This window comes from Leptodactylus fuscus, chromosome 5 (assembly GCF_031893055.1).
Source record: "Leptodactylus fuscus isolate aLepFus1 chromosome 5, aLepFus1.hap2, whole genome shotgun sequence".
Lineage (NCBI taxonomy): Eukaryota > Metazoa > Chordata > Amphibia > Anura > Leptodactylidae > Leptodactylus > Leptodactylus fuscus.
In genome coordinates, this window is record NC_134269.1 from 170271395 (window position 1) to 170291719 (window position 20325).

General features: G+C 41.0%; 1 protein-coding gene across 1 annotated transcript in view; it reads left to right on the top strand.

Annotated features, from left to right (window-relative positions):
• The window catches only part of JAKMIP2 (janus kinase and microtubule interacting protein 2), a 74932-nt gene extending 55635 nt beyond the window's left edge, over positions 1 to 19297 (top strand). Inside the window, exons 12-23 of the mRNA XM_075274717.1 lie at positions 952 to 1035; positions 1670 to 1732; positions 3079 to 3177; positions 3650 to 3748; positions 3861 to 3914; positions 3992 to 4057; positions 6421 to 6489; positions 7753 to 7830; positions 9753 to 9956; positions 11931 to 11996; positions 14578 to 14651; positions 19133 to 19297. Of these exons, the coding sequence (XP_075130818.1) occupies positions 952 to 1035; positions 1670 to 1732; positions 3079 to 3177; positions 3650 to 3748; positions 3861 to 3914; positions 3992 to 4057; positions 6421 to 6489; positions 7753 to 7830; positions 9753 to 9956; positions 11931 to 11996; positions 14578 to 14628 (933 nt within the window). The 3' untranslated portion in view covers positions 14629 to 14651; positions 19133 to 19297. The remainder of the gene's footprint in view (positions 1 to 951; positions 1036 to 1669; positions 1733 to 3078; positions 3178 to 3649; positions 3749 to 3860; positions 3915 to 3991; positions 4058 to 6420; positions 6490 to 7752; positions 7831 to 9752; positions 9957 to 11930; positions 11997 to 14577; positions 14652 to 19132) is intronic.
• The last annotated feature ends 1028 nt before the right edge of the window (positions 19298 to 20325 follow it).

Genomic DNA, 20325 nt, shown 5'->3' on the forward strand with positions numbered 1-20325 from the left:
GTGTGTTAGACATATCTCCAGCACAATACAATCTCCTATCCTGAGGAGATTATCTAGTAGACCAATGGTCTCCAACCTGTGTCTCTCCAGCTACTGAAAACATGCAACTCCCGGCAGTCACATGCAAGGAGTCCTAATGTATAAAGATCTGGAGACTTAGGTCTGGTTCACGTCTGTGTTCGGTATTCTGTTCGGGGAGTCATCTTGCAGTACTTTTCTCTCTACATGATTCAGGCGGACTTTGTGCGGAAAACACACAGACCCCATTATAGTCTATGGGGTCTGATTGGATTCTTAGCTAACCACTTTTTAATGTGTATACGTTTCCATTCTGAGGAGTCTACAAGCGAACTCCTCAAATGGAATACCTAATGCAGATATGAACCAGGCCTCATAGGTTAGAGATCACTGGTCTGGACTGTACATGTAGCTGGCACTGTTATGTATGCCACTTTATGAAGTGGCATACATAACAGAGGTATGTTTCTTATCACTGTAATGTGCTCTGTAACATGGTGAGGGCAGTTGAGTGTGCCTGGGGGAGGTGGTAGACTCCCTCTAAGGTATCTGCACTGTACCCTAATAAGAACTAATGTAACTAAAAAATAAAACAAAAAAACCAAATCATGTGACTATCGCAGCCAATCCAAGGCCTCAGTGTAGGTGCAGGTCAAGACGGGAGGGGGGGGGGGGGTTGCAGAGCACGGGAACACCCCAACGTTCCATTAGCGGTATAGAAAAATGCAAATTACAGAGCTGGACATGACACATACTTTAATGTAATTTTGTCATACAAATTTATCAGTATTTTGATTTTACTTCTAACCATTTTGTAACTAAAGTTTTATGGTCTGGGGATATTTTCACTGCTTCTTTGTTATGTGGTTAAAATAATATAGCAGACACAAATGGCTGGACGTGAAATGACACAATATTCATAACATTTGGTAGCTTCAGGAACAGATGCAAACAGAGACCCTACGCTATAAAGCCAAAATCGAAGATCTTGAAAAGGCATTGGCTGAAAAGGGACAGGTTAGTAAATGGCATAGACGTGTCGTGTTTGTGTAGTTTTTTTTATTTACTGAAGATATATGAGAGACATTCAGGATCGGACTGGCCCACATGTGAACATGTCAATCCCCAGAGGGCCCCTGGCACAGTACACTCATTGCACTCCCTGCAGATCCTCATTTCTGCAAGGCTGTGTCAGTATAATATGCAGAGTAATATACTTTATTTCATATACTATAGACACATTGGGCAGCTGAGATGACATCTCGGTGCAGTATCATTACAACCAGTATCCTTCCTCCCTGGGCCCCATCTTCTCAATCACATTACAGGGGCCCCAATAACCAATCATCTGTTGTTGTGTGGCCACATATCTGGGACTCACACAGCTTAGACGGCCATAGTTTAAGGCAAGATCCAGACTACTATCAGACTAAGCACCACGCTACTCCTGGGATAAATTCATGTTGGCAACATTTTAGGAATTTGTGAACAAGACTCAGGTAATATTTGCATGTAGCTGTATAGTGGACCCCCAGAGTTAATTTTACTGATGGTTCCTGGCACCCCAGTCCGACCCTGGATACATTTGTGTTTCTGTATCTAAAGTGAATACAAGTAAATTATGACATTAATTCTTTTCTGTTATTTATAGGATTCCCATTGGGTTGAAGAAAAACAACGTTTCATAAAAAGAAACCAGGAATTAATAGAGAAGGTACAACTGTCAGGTCATATCACTAAAGCCTAATATCACCTTAGGAATTGTGAATCCTAAGGCCTCATTCACATCTGCATTGGTAATCCGTTCGGGGGAGACCACATTGGAACCCCCCTGAATGGACTACCGAACGCATTGACAAGCAGTGTGCAGTATTGGCGTAACTAGGAATGGCGGGGCCCCGTGGTGAACTTTTTCCTCTGCCGTCCTTCTTCTATGACGTTGGACGTCACATGACCCGGGACGCAGGCCGGGTTCATGTGACGTCAGACAAGTAGGAAGGAGGCCTGGCCAGGATCATGGAGAGGTAAGTAACAGTGCTTTTTATGTTTCTTACCTCTCCCGGTCTGCCAATCATTATACTTGGGGGTCCGAAAAGACCCCCGAGTATAATGATAGTAGCAGCTGTCACCGGGCCCCTAATGTCCCGGGACCTGTGGCAGCTGCCTCTGCTGCAATGGCGGTAGTTACGCCACTGGTAGGCAGTGAAAGCACATGGACCCCATAGACTATAATGAGGTCTGTGTGCCTTCCACACGGTCTCCGCAAGAAACATGCGGGCAGAGAAATACTTCACAATCTACTTTCATGTCCGCATGACTCATGCGGAGACCGTGCGAAAAGCACATGGTCCCCATTACAGTCTATGGGGTCCGTGTGCTCTCACTGCACAACACTTGCCAATGCATTCGATAGTCCGTTTGGGGGGGTCCCCATGCAGACTCCCCCGAACGGATTACCAACGAGGATGTGAATGAGGCCGAAGCAGATATTTTGACATATAAACAGTTTACAAGTAAAAGCAATAAAAAATAGAATAGAAATATAAAAAAAACAAAAAAATGTGTTTGCATATTAGACATACATTATCATCAGAAACACTAGTTGTAACTACCATATACTGCATGTATATAATCATATATAATAATGATCAATGATCTATCTCTATGATATGACATTAATATTTGATTGATGCCAGTCTGACTACTAGGACATAACCATTTTATAATTGGAATCACTTAAAAGAACTGCACATGTATCTTGATATTGCCATTACATACTTGCTGTGGTGCCCCCTTGTGTACAAGACGATCCATGCAAGCAGATTTTGTTACTGAGCATGTGTGACGATCTGCACTGGACACATTACGTGGAATAAAAGGATCAACCATGATAAATATATAATATTAATACCCAGACACAGGAACTTCATTTTTATTGACAAGTAAAAACTATTCTGTTGCGCCTGGACTAACAGAGAAATTGAGCATTTGATAAACCCCTTAAAGACACATAGAGATGACTTAGACTTACATTATATTTCTGATAATAAATACTTTCAGATTGAGAAATTGGAATCTGAAAATAGTCGTCTGCAACAAGAACTGCAAGACGCTCGAGACCAGAATGAGTTGTTGGAGTTCCGTAATCTGGAGTTGGAGGTAAGACAGATTCATGAAATAATCTTTTACTGTCTTTAAATGTTGTAATATTATAAAAAATAAAAAATAAAAAAACATAGAAAGAAATATATTCCATATACAGGCCCCAGAAGACCGCTCCTTGGAGAAGACTGCCTATTAAAGATTGATTTTTTTTTTCTGTGACTGTTTTTAATCCCCATTATACTCTATAGAGGCAGCCCCTCTAAGTAAACACCCCCTCCCATCCATTGATTTGCTGAATGGGCATTCCTAGCCATATCCCGGGAAGTCGAGAGTGGCGGAGACCTATGCGCCATTGGAGAGATAGCGGTGGGAGATCTATAAGCTGCCTTTGCAGTTTTTTTTTAATACAGTAGGAAAACCCCTTTAATGAGAGAAGACCTTTAATGGAGTAGATATAACATAAAATAACTAATACAATCCTTAATGAAAGATTTTTCCATTACAATTTATTTTATTTTTTTTACAGGAGCGAGAACGAAGGTCCCCTCCATTCAATTTACAGATTCACCCATTTTCCGATGGCGTCAGTGCCCTACAGATTTACTGTATGAAGGAAGGTGTAAAGGTATAGCATGTATATTGCGTATACTGAATGAGAGGCCATGGCTACCACTTATAGGTGAAACAATTAGTTCCTATCATGGTTTACATCATTGTCATTGTTTCTATTTTTTTAGGATGTGAACATCCCGGATCTAATCAAACAGCTCGATATTCTGGGAGACAATGGGGTGAGTAGTATCTTAGCGATCCGCAACTGATACCTAAACAATATTTCCCACTAAACTCGGTTTTTCTGTCCTCTTAGAATCTAAGAAATGAGGAGCAAGTGGCCATCATTCAGGCGAGCACTGTGCTGTCATTGGCGGAGAAGGTAACGTTGAAATATTTATCAGTCCTGGTGGTCTTCCAGGGTTACATCAATTAGAGATTAGCAATGCCTATCAGGTATATTGTCCTAATGACTCTCATACATAATTCACAAGGCCTATGGTGCTTAGCATTATACAATATACAGCATGGCTTGAATGTACGACAGGAGAAAATGTTAAAGTGTTATTTCCATACTGACAAATGGCCGCTGAGATGGGAATAACTGCTCGTAAATCCCAAACACCTGGGCGGACTTACAGAAAGCGCCGAGCGGTACTGCTCCATGTCGTTTCTATAACTTCATAGAGGTGAATGGGAGCCACAGAAACAGCGTAGCACCACTGAGCTATACTGTTACTGTAGTTTCCATCCTCATTACCATTTTGTTTTAACACTTTCCTTTCCAAACTTGGAGGGTTTACTCACTAATCATTCCCTACTCAGTATAAAATGTCCATTCTCAAAAGGGAATATTACCATCTAATAAAGAGATGTCAAATTTCTAGGATATGCCGTCTCTTTATGTTTTCTGGGGCCCCCACTTAGGGAATACCATGAGCCTTGGACTGTATGAAGAATGTGAGCCCCCTACCAGGTCGTATTTCTAGGGCTCATTATCAGCTGAATACTCATTCTCACTTCTGTGATTAGATTTGGGTTTATACCTGCACACAACATGCACCCCGAAAACTGCCAAACCCAGAGATCAGGTGAGTGTAGCTAAAGGCAGATTTATTTTAACCCTTAAGCACTATCGTGGTGTCTATCATAATGATATGTGTATGGTAGTGGTGTATGATAGACACCATGATAGTACTTAAGGGTTAAATGGGTCCACTATATGAAGGAAGGTATAAAGGTATAGAATACCGAACGCAGATGTGAACTGGGCCTAAGAAGCATAGACTTGTCCATATGGTGAGAGAGTGAGGTGGCTTCAGGATCAGTGATGCAGCCCCTTTATTCTAAGGTCTAGAGATCCCAGAGGTTGAACCCCACAGATCATGAAGTGATGAAATATCCTAGCAATAAGCCATTCATTTGTGAGCTGGGAACATTCCTTTAAAGTCAGTCTATTGAGCCCATTAAAAATATATGGACATCTTAGGTGGCAGTAGTAGGGCATGCCCATGCTGATCTACTTTAGTTATTTGGTCAAATCTTCTCCTGCTCATCCTTTACAAAGGAATCATTCGTCTTAAGCTGGGTTCACAGCTGGGCCTGGTGCCCAATTGAATCTGTCTGAAATTGGCCGTCCTGCAAGCCTGACTTTTTTTTAATGTAGATTGTGAGCCCCATATAGAGTTCTGAATGTACATTTTTTCCCTATCAGTATGTTACAGTCAGCATGTTACAGTCCATGGGGTCCCTTGAGCCGTGTTCATGTCCGCTACTTTTGCGGTACATTTTGTCTATTCTTCTGGTCTTTCGACAGACAAAAAAAAAAAACAGAGACCAGGCCCTGATGTGAACCTAAACTTATTCACACAACCCCAAGCCAAGACTCAGCCATGTATTTAATGGATCAGTGTAGCATCGTAATAGCCCAAACCAGAAAAATAAATAGATCAAGTTCTATTTTTTACAGATCTTAGGCACCATTCAGCCAAGTGCAGGGTGCGGTATCACCCCAGGCCCCTAGGGATTCACAAGGTATTTTTCCCTTAAGTTGAGGACGCTAGTACTGTAAACAATACGCTATAGTAGGGGGAAGACTACTACTATAATAGGGGTATACAAATATGTAACATTTCAATTGGTAAAAAAAATAAGTAAACAAATATAAAGCTGAAGAAAACTGAACAATATACAGTATAGTTATAAACATTCATGAAAAAGATCGCAGTGGCCTCATAAAACCACAGCTCCATCTCATAAAATTGACGACGTTCAGTATGTAGGGCAAAAAACAGAAGACTATCCAAAGACCACTTCAATATATTCTATGGTATTGTATTATTGATGAGACTATACAGAAGCCTGCCACCTTGTGGTCCATTTGTGTAGTACTGCCGAGAGCAACTCGTCCAGTAAACTACCATTTAAAATTCATATCTAATGTTGCCAATGTATGAACATTAGCATAAGTTCACTTTACTTCAGATTGCTGCTATTTCAACTTATATTAAAATTACAGTATTTTAATGTAATGTTAATGCTTCATGATAATGTGAGCTATAGATAGATAATAGTGAATCCACAATGAGATACTTTCTCCTCTGCTCCTGGTCATCTCCAAACTATACAGACTAATATAGAAAATTGTAACTATGACATTCAAAGCAAGGAACATATTTCTAGCTATTTGTATATTCCTAAACCAGTTCATGTCATTGGTGCAATTCACCTTGTGTGTCTCCACAGTGGATACGACAGATTGAAGGAGCTGAAGCCGCACTTCACCGGAAGATGATGGAGCTGGAGAGTGATATGGTGAGTAGGTCTCACATGAGCAGTCACTTTACACTATGAATAGTATTGCTTTTTGCTTATATTTTAGTCTTATCAATGCTTCATTCCAATCTTATAAGCTTTTCTGATATGCATGACAAGAAACTGCAGAAAGGTCTGCAACTATAAATCACTTTCACTGATTTGAATGGGGTTGTTTTGGTGGAAAGTACATGGATTTCTGCAAATGGGAGATTACAAAATGTTGTGCCACTCATCTTCTAGTCCTCTTAAATGTACTTATACTCTGATGTACATGCAGACAGAAAAGTAGTTCACAATCTACTTTACTGTCCGTATGACTTGTGCAGACATCGTGTAGAAAGCACACGGACACCATTATAGTCTGTGGGGTCCGTGTGCTTTCACTGCACACCACTTGTCAATGCGTTCAGTAGTTCGTTCGGGGGGGGGCCCCATGCGGACTCTCCCGAACTTATTACTGACGCAGATGTGAACCAGGTCTTAAAGAAGAGCTGAGTGCTTTGAGACACATCATATTGACAAAGGAAATGGAGACACTCTGTTACCAAGTTATTCATACATTTCCAGGAGGAATTACAAAGGAAAGTAATATTTAGACTGGGGTCCCATGTAGCGCAATTTTGCTACAGTGGAAACTCTGCAGAAAAAAAAAAGTGGCGTTTTACGGTATCTGCAAAGTGGTTGGGATTCTGGCTAATCCCATCCACACACTGCAGAAGAATATCCGCAGTAGACATGCTGTAATTTAAATAACCATATTATTTTAGTAAATCGCAGCATGTCAATCATACCCATAGAAACGGTAGAGTTTCTGTGAAAAGCGCTGTGGAAGAAAACGTGATGCATTTTCACTGTGGTTTTCCCCATAGCATTTTTTGGCTGTGACTTGCTACAGGGCTCCTGCCTATTAGAGATGAGCGAACACTGTTCGGATTAGCCGATCCGAACAGCATGCTCCCATAGAAATGAATGGAAGCACCTGTGACGCTGACTTTGCCGGTGGCCAGCCAGCGTCACAGGTGCTTCCATTAATTTCTATGGGAGCGTGCTGTTCGGCTTGGCTGATCAGAACAGTGTTCGCTCATCTCTACTGCCTATATCTGTCAGCAGTTCTGTATGGTCACAAATGCTAAAAGACTTCTTTTAAGTGTCAAGCTAAAAGTCTCTCCATAGGACAATTATAAGACTGTACCATTATTACACATTGAAACGTATTAACTATCAGAAATCAGAATCAAGCGGAATATTTATTTTCTATAGGAGCAGTTCTGTAAACTGAAGGGGTATTTGGAAGAAGAACTGGATTACAGGAAGCAAGCGCTGGACCAAGCATATGTGGTTTGTATCTTGTAACATATATACAGCATATTATTTATTACTTTGGTCATCAATGCAGTGTATACTAAAGAGGATCAAAATAAGTAAAATGGAGAAATTCTGCCCTACCAGATAGATAGATACTGTATTTAACTATTTGTATGCTTTAGCTCTTTAAGCAATTTTTAGATAATGGTTTAATTTTTTTATGGCTAATTTTGCACTGATATTGTGTTATTGTAATTCTCTGTCTAAATATATACACTTTTTGTTTGTTGCCCTTGAAAACAGACAGCAGTTTAATTCAATCAGAGCCCTAATAGATATTATAGTAATATAATAATGAGACCTTATAGAAATGATCTACTATATGTAAGTGTAATCTAAGCTCCCACAATGCACTGCTCACTGGTGGCCAAAAACAGCAGATTTAGACATAAATAGAGGAAGGAAAAAACTCAAACTCAGTACTACATAGGAAAAAGTATTGTGGCCCAATTTATCAGGTCTTCTAATGATTACTGTAGGGGCGATCATTGGGAAAGTGTTCACTGAACATATTACATAATATTGGCTGAACTCACTGATTCTAGCAGGATGTGGGGCTAAACCCAAATGCAGATATCTGGGGACATAAGGAACAGTCCAGGGGCATGGCTAAAGTTTCATGGGACCTGGTGCAAAATTTCAGCTTCAGCCCCCCCACCTCCAGTACAACGTAATTCACTTTGACCACAATTCCCGTTGCTCAACCAAAAATTGCAATGACGCACTGTGTCAGTGATATAAGTGAATTGAGTTGGACATAGTAACTTTGACATCTTGACCTCTTTGTGACTAGAGGTCGCAGAACCCTTGGGATCACAATGCTACTATTCACTAACATTAGTGGGAGTTGGGAGTTAGATGGGAGTTGCTGCTTAAGATCGTTGTATAGTCCAACCTAAGTTTTAGCTGCATTGTTTGGTCTTTAAGTGACCCATTGTGTCTGCACATAAGCTATAGTACTCCCACATAGATAACTGTGTCATAATAGTGCCCCCTACAGGTAATAGTTACCCACCACATAGTGCCCTAATGGTCCACCTCACTGGTAATAGTGACCCCTCACATAGATATTAGTGCCCCCACAGGTAAAATTCTCCCCCCTATTCACTCACCACATAGATTAGCCCCTCTTCCCTCCACCCCGCATACTGCCCATGCCAGACTAGTGGGTTATACACATACCTTCTCTTCCTACAGAGTACTTATGGCGGCGTGCTGTGTGTCTCCTCTATTGTCCTACAGGCTCCCCTGTTTCCTAATCTATGGTAGCAGTGAGAGCAGGAAACAGGAAGGCAGTAGACGTGAGACACAGCCCAGAAACATATCAGTTCTCTGTAGGAACAGAAGATAAGGCCTGGCTTAGGGACCCAGTTGCAAGTACAACTGCAGTGAGCCCTATAGCTACGCTGCTAGGTCAGTCTGCCCGATTTTTGTTCTACCAGAGGTGTTACTCCTCACTCCCTAAGAAGAACACATGCAAGCTCGTCCAAGCCAAGCACCAGGGAGAGGTAGCTGTTGGCTCAGTTGGTCAACCACTACCTAATGTGTATGGCCAGCCTTAGTGCTGCCGTGAGGGGAGCGAAACATCACATAACGCCTATTAAGATTAATAGAGATCTAGATATGTAAATGGACAACAGGGCCGTCCAGAGTAATAGCCACTAGCCATAGGTCATCGAGTGTTAATCCAATCCTACCACAAGGGCCGTAGATCAAAGAGTTTTAAACCTAGACAACCACAAAGATTTATTGCAATTTATTTCTATCTCTATTTTGATATCTGCTTTGAAGATGTCATTGTACACCTGGTATAGTATTATACAGTAAAATGTACTGATAATGAAGCTGTCCTTGATTTTCATGTTCTCTTTTCCGGCTGACCACTGACTGAACAGCGAATCCAAGAATTGGAGGCGACTCTATACAACGCACTGCAGCAGGAATCTGTCATTAAATTTGGAGAATTACTAAATGACAAGCAACAAGATGAACTCAGAATGGCCGTGGAAAAACTGAGGCGGCAAATGTTACGGAAAAGTAGGGAGTTCGACTGTCAGATCCTGCAGGAGAGGATGGAACTTCTCCAACAAGCTCACCAGGTGAATGATGGCAGATGCACTGGAATATTTTATAATATAATATCTGAGGTGGACCACATTGTCCTAACCTGACCAATTCCAACCTAACAGTAACATATATTGGATATAATTCTATCCATCACACCCTATTTAAATATATCCATGTGAAAGTCTGGAATTTGCATGGCATGTCATGATACTAATGGGCACCATCACATTTCAGGTTTTATTGTGTCCCATGAACATATACTCGTATACAGTGCACTAAATAAATAGAGGATATATGTCACAAGCTGAGATGCTTCCTTTACCTTACACTACAATACAAAAATACTGTTCTGGCCATATTATTATATTTTCCTCTCAATCATATTATATTTCATGTAGAATAAATCTTCAGGATTTCTTGTAAATGTATTCAGATTACTGTATTTCTTCAAATAAAGGCTTCAGTAACAGTAACAGACATAAACAATATCCACCATAGACCCACAAACAAAAATGTAATGTCTATGCACAATTCAAGATTAATACTGATCTGGGCATACATGAGGATTATGGAAGGGACATGTTGATTCATAATAGTAAAGTCAATGATAAATAGCTCCATCATATACTAGCACACAGTACAATTCCAGCCTCTCTAGGGACTGCTGCCCCCTTATGCTTACAATGGTCTGATGCAATTGTTCACTTGTAGAAATGACAAAACGATTAAAGGGATCCTATCATTAGATATCCTTTTTGTCTGACTAACAGGTAGGAATAGCCTTAAGAAAAGCTATTCTTCTCCTACCTTTAGATGTCTTCTCCACGCCGCTGTTCGGTTGAAATCCTGGTTTTCGTTGGTATGCAAATGAGTTCTCTCGCAGCACTGGGGGTGGTTCCTAGCACTCAAACAGTACTGGGGGCGTCCCCAATGTTGCCAGAGAACTCTCCAGCGCCACCTCTATCTTCGTCTAGAACGGCTTCTCCCCACGTCTTCTTCTGGCGCTGGGTTCAAACTTCTACATATGTGCAGTCGGCTCTGCCATTGGGCCTTGCGCAGAGTCAACTGCACATGCCCGTCTCCATTTTTTTGTAGCCGCTTACGCTCACAGCCACAAAAAAATGGAATAACATTTGTGGCAGATTTTGAAAGCATATCTAGATGTAGATACAAAAGGCATAAAACATTTAGGCACTCCTGTCTTTATCCATTCATGTACAGTAAATGAAATGTGTTGTTGCTGGACCCAGCATTTTCTATGGGGGGCTCCCAACTCTCCACAGACAGCAGATGTCACAAGAGATAAGGATTCTGCGGTTGGACTTTTACTGCTTGATCCCTATGTTCTCAGATATAGATATGCCATTGGCTCTCCCCACTACCAAACGCAATTGCAAGCACTGTGCAGTAAAAGCACACGGACCCCATAGACTGTAATGGGGTCCGTGTGCTTGCCGCACACTGCCCACACGAATCATGCAAACAGGAAAGTAGATTAACTACTTTCCTGTCCGCATGTTCTGTGTGGAGATCTGGTGGCAATCACATGGACCCCATTATAGTCTATGGGGTCTGTGTGCTTTTACTGCACAGCGCTTGCAATTGCATTTGGTATTCCGTTCGGGGGTCCCCATACGGACTACCCCAGACAGAATACCAATGCAGATGTGAACCAACCCTTAGGTTTAATTCATATTTCCTTAGCAGAAATTCAAGGCTGACTCCCTGATTTCTGTCACAAACCTAATACTGAACATAAATGAAAGCATCTCTACGAAAGATGTCTAAATCCCTGTGACAGATATCCATAAACCTACTGAATATATTTTTTTCAATAACGCAAACTTAATAATATATCATGTAAACAGAAATTAAGACCACCTACACATGGTTATTCATTATATGTGATAAGTATAAAACCAGTAAGTGGATTTGAGGTCAAGTCTTCAAAGGGTTCTTATACTACTTATAGCTCCAATGAATTCTGATCTTTTCTTTGATTGCAGAGAATACGAGACCTGGAGACTAAAACAGATATTCAGAAGAGACAGATTAAAGACTTAGAGGAAAAGGTTGGTTGTAAAAGTTATTACGGTATCTTTCACCCCTACAAAATGATTTTCCTTTCCCTTAAGGAATATTGTGGTTATGACTAATAATAATAATAATACATTTTATTTATATAGCGCCAACATATTCCGCAGCACTGTACAATTTATAGGGTTCAGATACAGACAGACGTACATAACAAAGAACGTCATTTCACACAATGGGACTGAGGGCCCTGCTCAAAAGAGCTTACAATCTATGACTAAAGGGCTTATGAGGTCAGTGCACTGAACATAAAGTATAGAACCTAGAATATACTGCATGAGTACAGTACGGCTGTATGCAGGACCTGTCACCAGATATCGGTATACTGTAGTGTGCAAGATAATGGTAAACCTTGTTAAAGGGGTTGGGAGGGATTAAAAAACATGTCTGCTTTCTTCTTCTTAGGGTATGGGGGCACTCGTCCACATTAGGGAGAGTGTTTGCCTACATAGGCAGTACGGAGACTTACAAGTCATTCCTGCTCCGCTAGGGATTATTTGGGAATCTGTTCCTTTTGGGACAGAAATACTGATTTAGCAATTAAATCCACATTATGATTAAAAGACTTTATAACTGAGTCGTTCATGATGTTAAGGATGCTGCCCTCTATAGGGTGGTGTACAGAGTGCACTCTGTTCTCCTAATTCCATCCAGGAGATTAGATTTGCATATTTTTTACCCATTCTTCTTCTTAGGAAGTCACCTTCCTGGTCATATGACAATACTACAGTTCAGTCCCATTAAAATGAATAGGACTGAGCTGTATCATGGCCATGTGACAGATGAGATATGACTTCCTGAGATGAAGAAATCAGCCATGTTTCCTAATACTGCACAACCCCTTTAAATTCCTTGCAAGTACCACTACAGGGAAAATTAGACATTACACCCTCTGCAGCGCCCACTATGTCCATGTATTACATAGAGAGCTCATTGATTTTATAGTTTATGATTTTATCACTTTTTCAGAAAATAAATGGAATAAAAAAAATTGTGGGGGTAGTAGATGTACCAATCCAGTATGTACAGTCTTACACATAGCAGAGAATAGACAGAACAATACAACATAACACATATACATAGACAGTGTGTGTAACAGCAGCTTCATACAGCAATTTGGTATGTAATAGAGTTTGTCTCTGAATCAATATTAAAGGGGTTGTCCCACAAAGTAGAGTCTACAAGACCTGATCGCAAGCAAGGCTCAATATGGTCGGGACTGGTGGTGGTCAGTGCTCCTGTTCACTTCAATTGGAGCACTGGAGATAGTCAACTGCTGTATTTTGGCTATCACCGGTGCTTCCATTATAGTGAATGGGAGTGCCGCCACCACCAGTTCTGCTCACATTCAGCCTGCCTGTGCTCCTGCTCAATGTGGAGCAAAACAAAGGTCCGGCAGACTTTACTTCATGGGACAACCTCTTTAATAAGGTAGCCATACTGGCACTGTGGGGCTCAGTGCATCACGCTGACTAACAAGAAATGGTGAGTCGCATCATAATAGATGAATTTGCTGGACTGAATTGAGAGAGACTGTTGACTTTGGTTTTCACTGTTTCTGCTATGTGTATTACCTCTGCTATTTGTATACCCTCTGCTATGTGTATGCACTTTGCTATGTGAATGCCCTCTGCTATGTGTATGCCCTCTACTATTGAATTCCCAATTCTTTCACCCCATGCCCCAATTTTCCTATTACGCACTTTTGCTATTAGTCTTGTCCTCAAAATAATCCAGAGAAGAACTTTATTACATATTGAATTGCTGTATGAAGTTGCTGTTACACAGAACTCTTATTGCCCTACTGTATATATACTTGTGTTATGTTGTATTGTTCTGTTTGCCATGTCTATGACTGTACATGCTGGATTGATACGTCTCCTACCTCCTCCTACTGATCCATGTAGTACATGGATATGATGGGCTCTCCAGAGATACAGATCTGTGCTCTAGGTAAAAGAAGGACTCTCAGTATTTGGAGTATACTCTATTTCTTGGTGTATTTTTCCTAAACCAGAAAGTCTTTTTATTTAGGTACAATTTAATTGATAGGAATATTTCTTCTACTTTTCTTTGTAGCTTTTTCCACATAAGTAGTATAGAAATGGAAATAGCATTGATACATCCTGAAATACAAAGATGGCTAAGGAGTTAGACATAAAGGTATTGAGTAAATTACCAAATAAGTGGATAGGAATATAAGACAGATGTCAGAACATCTCTAAATAAGGCCGGTTGCAGACAATCGTACTGCAACCAGCCTGCCATGAATTAAAAGCATGAGCTGCACACGGGGGACATGGGGATGGTCCCATGTGCCGCCCGTGCAAGGGTCGTGCTTCCACGGGACCATTAAAATCACTGTCATGTGTACGGGCCCATAGAAAAAAATGTGTCAGTGTGCTATATTATTCTACTTATGCTCTCTGTGACTATCATTGCAAAAGTTGTGGAAATGATTATTTTTTAGTGCAATGATTATTTTATGGCACTGACGTTTACTCTTCTCTTGATGTCACTTTTGGTCATATTGCTAAACACTTTCCTTTTCCTCTGCAGTTCCTTTTTCTATTCTTGTTCTTTTCTCTCGCCTTCATTCTTTGGCCTTGACATTAATGTTACCTCTTTGCCAGGTAAGAGCTATTCTTTGTCTTTCCTAACACTCATTCACTTTCCATTGCTATTACTGACATAAAGAAACTAGAACTAAACCAAGTCATTAATGGCTATTAATCTTCCATTTTGGCATAGACCACTTCAGTATTCAACAACCAGTGGTCGCAGCCGCATGTACGTTGTGGGCCCCTGCATGTGGGCCCCAAAATATTAGCAGTTGTTATGTCCTAGGGACATCATAGATAGCATACTGGAGCTTGGTACTAAATCACTGGCAAAAAAATGGCTATATCAGTTGGTCATATTTTTATAGACCTTTCTCGTTTTAGTACTCACCTATTATCTGGAAGTTTAGTCATTCTGCAACTCTTTCAGAATGTCCACAAGAATCATAAAGAGAGGTGCAGAACTCCCAGACTCCTGGAAGAGCAGACATTTAACTACATATTCTCACTTTTTCCTATTCCTGCATTTTTCTGTGCGCCATTGAATTTAATGTGCTGGCGTTGGAGCCGAGGTCAGGATGTTGTCTGTATCTACGCTCAGGATAGAAGAAAAGTGCAGGAACAGGGATAAGTGAGTATCGGCTCATCTGTTCTGGGGCCAGTATTATGGAAATAGACCGCTTTGGGGTCAGTATTTAGGAGTGGTTTGAATATTATAGAGTAGTGTGGTCTAGGACATTTATTAAGGCACTGGGGTCTGCATTTATTTAGGGGATCTTTGATCATTATTTGTTTAGGGATTGTGGTCTCAGGGTCTGTATTAGTTTAGGGAGGCTGTATTTGTTCTGGGATGTGACAAATAGGACCATATATTATGCTTCAGTGATGTAGGTTGAGAACATGTCCATGTAAATGTGTGTGACTTGATGCCAAACGTACACCTCTTTACTAGAGATGAGCGAGTAGTATTCGATCGAGTAGGTATTCGATCGAATACTATAGTATTCGAAATATTCGTACTCGATCGAATACTACTAGCTATTCGCAGTAAATATTCGATTCAGAACCAGCGTTGATTTGCCAAATGCTATACAGTTTTTCTCATAGGAATGCATTGACCAGCGTTGTTTGGCCAGTGTACAGCATTCGGCCAATCAACGCTGGTTCTGCCAGAGGCTCGTCTGTGAGGAGGCGGAGTCTCAGATTGGACCACAGCAGTCTCCATTGTGGTCCGATCTTAGACTCTGACTAGCAAAGACGAGCCTGCGGCAAATCAACGTTGGTTCTGCAGCAGGCTCGTCCTTGCTAGTCGGGAGAGCTGGCAGCTTGCTGTTGTAACACTCAGGAGGGCCAGGACTGATATCATGGGGAATATGTCAGATGTGGCTTGGGCTGGATCGCAAGTGTGCACAAAGCCTCCTTTTTGATGTCCCCGACTACCCACCCCCGCGTGGTACCTGACAATAACAACAGACAACCAGGTCTCGGGGGTAGTCGTTGCTCTTTTACTAGCAGGACAAGGTAATACAAATGTACATATGGAGTAATTCTTCACATACAATACAGTGATCTTTGCAGGCAGTGTCCAGTTAGCATGTGATGGAGCTTGGAGCAGGAAATTGCTTGGGTAGTTAAACTTGTATATACTTGTAAAGATGGCCTGTATCCAGGGGGTTAGTCCTCAACAAATTGGGTACACATATGTAGGAGAGGAAATAGGGGTGTCGACAGCGGGAGACCCTCAAATTCTGTCAGACTAGCTATGGGCTCCTTAAATATAGATTTGTCCCAAAGACTTACTTGCAGAGAGATACGTGCAGAGGTCTCAAATGTATGGATAACCGGTTAGCATACTTTAGTACTTGCAGACTTGGAGCTTCAGAGGAAAACACTCTCTGAGGAGAATCTTGAGCACAGAGGAAAAGACATCTCTGGTTGAAGTGCCCTGATGCTTGGCTGCCTTTTTCAACTCCACATGTGTAGATCTCTTCACTCAAAGGAACAAAAGAACACAGGGTTTCCAACCCCCACTCTATAGAGAGGGGTGTAACTCAACTCCCCCTCCAGGCCAATCAAGGGAGCTTGATTGGTTCTAAAGGTCACCTGATCATACTGGACACTCCTTGACAAAAATGACAATGGAAAGTATAGGCAGGTGCAGTTCACAAAACATCCACAAGATGGCGTATTAATAGACCCCCAGGTGTGTTGGCTCTGGTGAAATAGAAATACAGTTAAATATATAGGAAGGAAGGGGGAGGAACCTCTTTATATTATATGCAAATGTCCATACCATCTCGGTCTGCAAGGACTATTAAAGGGAATTGGACGAGCAGTACCAGGACATTACACTGTTACGAGGGAGCTGACTTTTTATCAGCGCAATTGCAAGCGCTGCGCAGTTAAAGCGCACGGACCCCATAGACTATAATGGGGTCTGTGCACTTTGACTGCACAGCGCTCCTCCTAAACACTCTCCTCCTGCTACTCGTGGACTTGGTGACTCTCCTTTAGTCGAATAGTGGTTTCCCCTGAAACGAGCATTTTTTCCCATAGAATATAATGGGATTCGATATTCGATCGAGTAGTCGAATATTGAGGCTCTACTCGAAACGAATATCGAATCTCGAATATTTCACTGTTCGCTCATCTTTACTCTTTACACATCTGCTTTGGCAATCTCCTAGATGTAAGGGTTGGCAAGTATAGGTTCAATTCTAGAAATATCAACATTTTAAAAATAGTGATGATAATGTGAAAGAACAGCCATTGTTTTAGGTGCTTTATCTTGATGATTGTTGGATGAAAATGGAGTATTTGAACAGATAATAAATGTAATCTATTGAAATACCCCTTTAAGAGAGCTGATATGGTAAGAAATGAAGGCTTGTAAATGGTAGTTGGTTCCAACGGTAATCTCCAGTTATTTAGACTGCACATTTTTACCATAAGCAATAACATAATTGACACATTTGTCATTGTGTTTCTCTGTCCAGCTTCTGTTATCCTGTATATCATGCTTATTGTTTATTGCATATGTGAGTCTTCATTTGTAAAAATATATCTATATCACTAATACAGTCATCTTGTAGAGTGTATTTGTGCATCCAGTGTTCCCGTTGCCTACTTAAAGGGTTATCCAGCTTCCAAAAAATATCTACAAATACATCTTCAGCCGTGCTAAACTCTCACTATTCCTTTGTGCACCCTTTGCTTGTATTTCTTTTACTTGCTGCTCCTTGTATCACTGTCATTTACATGCAGTGAATCTGTGAGCAAACTAGATTTCCCATGATCTATCTTCCTGCTATCTCCACTTTCCCTTGCAATGAAATCTCAGGTAACAAATCACTGCCACATCCAAGGTCACATGTTACTGTGATGTTTCTTTTACCGGCTGCTCTGCTTACAGGGAGGGGTAGTGAGCTTGCAAACGAAATGTCACTCTGAGGTCAATGACCTGAAAATAAATCAGATAAATGGTGCTGAATTTAAAGAGGATATATATTAGGAAGTCGTTTGTATTGACGCATCCTGTTATTTGGCCAACATTTTTTTTGAACTGGATAACCCCTTTAAAGCCACCTCCTAGATTCTAATTTTTCCTATGACTGGAAGATTTTTGGAAACAAGGAGGTGAACATTTTATGGAGAATGTTGTGCTCCCTGGTGACCACAGAACATCTTGTCATTTAAGGAATAGCCCGCGATTTTTTTTTTTTTTAATCATTGCCCTATTTATAAACTACATCATGTAAAAGGTAGAGCAAGATATTCTCATCTGCCATTAGTCCTGACCGATAACAACTACCCAAATCCTATAGTATCTGCTGAGTGGAATGGATGTCAGTGACAATGAAAAACCCAATATGTCAATACCTGCAAAACTCAAGCGAAGAAAAATGCAGCAAAAACACAATGAGAAATGCTGCGGAAAAAGATTTGATGCGTTTCCACTGAGTTTTTGCCACAGCGTTCCACAATGTTGTGTCTTCACGTGAAAGTGAAGTTATTATACTCTGGGTTCTCTTCACAATATGTATAGGCCCAGGGGAGGTGTAAAAAATAAACATTCATACTCACCTTCCCTTACCTCTTTTGGGCCTCCTCGCATTATCTGTCGCTCTCTCTCAAACTCCTTAGACATATCATGTACCTGGGGTCACCACTGAAGTCATGTGAACGCTGATGGCTCAGTCACAGGTCTCAGCGGTGACCCTGGGCGCACTACATCACCAGGAGAGTGTCAGACGCCACGTGGTGGCCCAAAAGAGGTAAGGGAAGGTGAGTATCCCTGAACCTCCAGCTATTATATTCAAGGGTCTGAATAGACTCCAGTTTATAATGCAGCGACCATTTTCGTTTATCCAAAACAAATTTCCATTTGTTCGAGTTTGTTAAAAAACAAACTGATCATAAAAGCAATCATAGTTTGTTGCAGAAAGGGAAAGTCTGCATGGAAGATATCGGTTCGATTTTGTGATTTTTCTACGGAATGGACGTATGATTTCTCTGTCTGTATAATAATACATCTTTTTCTGTCTTGGTTTCAGAGTTCTAGGAAATATGGATAAGCCCTTGCAAAAAGATCAATGCTTCCATATTTGCAGAGTGGAGAACACTGTTTGCACCAGCACAGCAGTGACAGACACAAGGCCTTGGAAGTCAAAGCCATTTCTCCTTATCTGCTATCTTATATTGCGGTGTGACCAGTCTGAAGTCACAGTATACATGCTGCACTCAGTGGAAATGTAAGCGCTTATTCTAAAAGAGAACATATGTCCTGAAGAGGAACAACAGGTCAATAGAAGAACGCGTCTTGGGCATAGAACCAAAGCTAATGAGAAACAATCTACTCCCTGCTGTGCAGGGGAACCCTATTATTGTAACACCATATATCCAATGAAAGAATTAGGACAAAATAAGCTGCAAATGGACAAAGCCGGAGACGTATCCCCATCATCCCGCCCAGGTTATTTACAATAAAATATTCATTGATTACAGTCTGGTTTACTTAATACAGGGATGCTATTCGTCTCAACTCAGGAATAGTGACAACTAAAATGTAACTATAGTACGCTGGGTAATGGGTGAAGACATTGAAGACTTGCTGGGCATGTTACGCATAAGGCGTGTACCTATTAGCACTGTATGGGCAATCTATATTAGGTTGTATTGAAGGCTTTGAATTGTTTATTTAACTGTATCTCCAGCCATAGACAACGTCCATTAAATTAATATTACAAGCAAAAATAAGAAACTTGGTACTTTGTTAGAATAAAAGGCATCTTTCTTAACTTATCAGGCTCCTTTACTCAATCACTTATTCTCTGATAAAATCAGTCTCCAGGGAGATGGCTTATCAGCTTCATTGAGCCGTTAATTACAGATAACCATAGAAGTCTATGGAGAGAAGAGGGGTAGGAGGAGAGAGAAGCAGAGAGATGCACAAAGACATTCTGCAGGCAACAGTAAGTTTTCTGTCTTACTCTAGTGCTGTAATGCTGATAGTAAGGGTCTATTCACACGGAGGACAATGGTGAGGAATTTGGTGTGGAATTTCAGCGCTGAAAAAAAAAAAGCCTCCCATTGCTAACAGAAAATCGAACCCATTGAAGTCAATGGGAGGCTTTTTTTTCGACGTTGAAATTCCACACCAAATTCCTCACCATTTTCCTCCGTGTGAATGGACCCTAAGTGTGAGCTACAGAGAGAGCAGGATCTCCTCTTCTATGTGTGTGCTGCA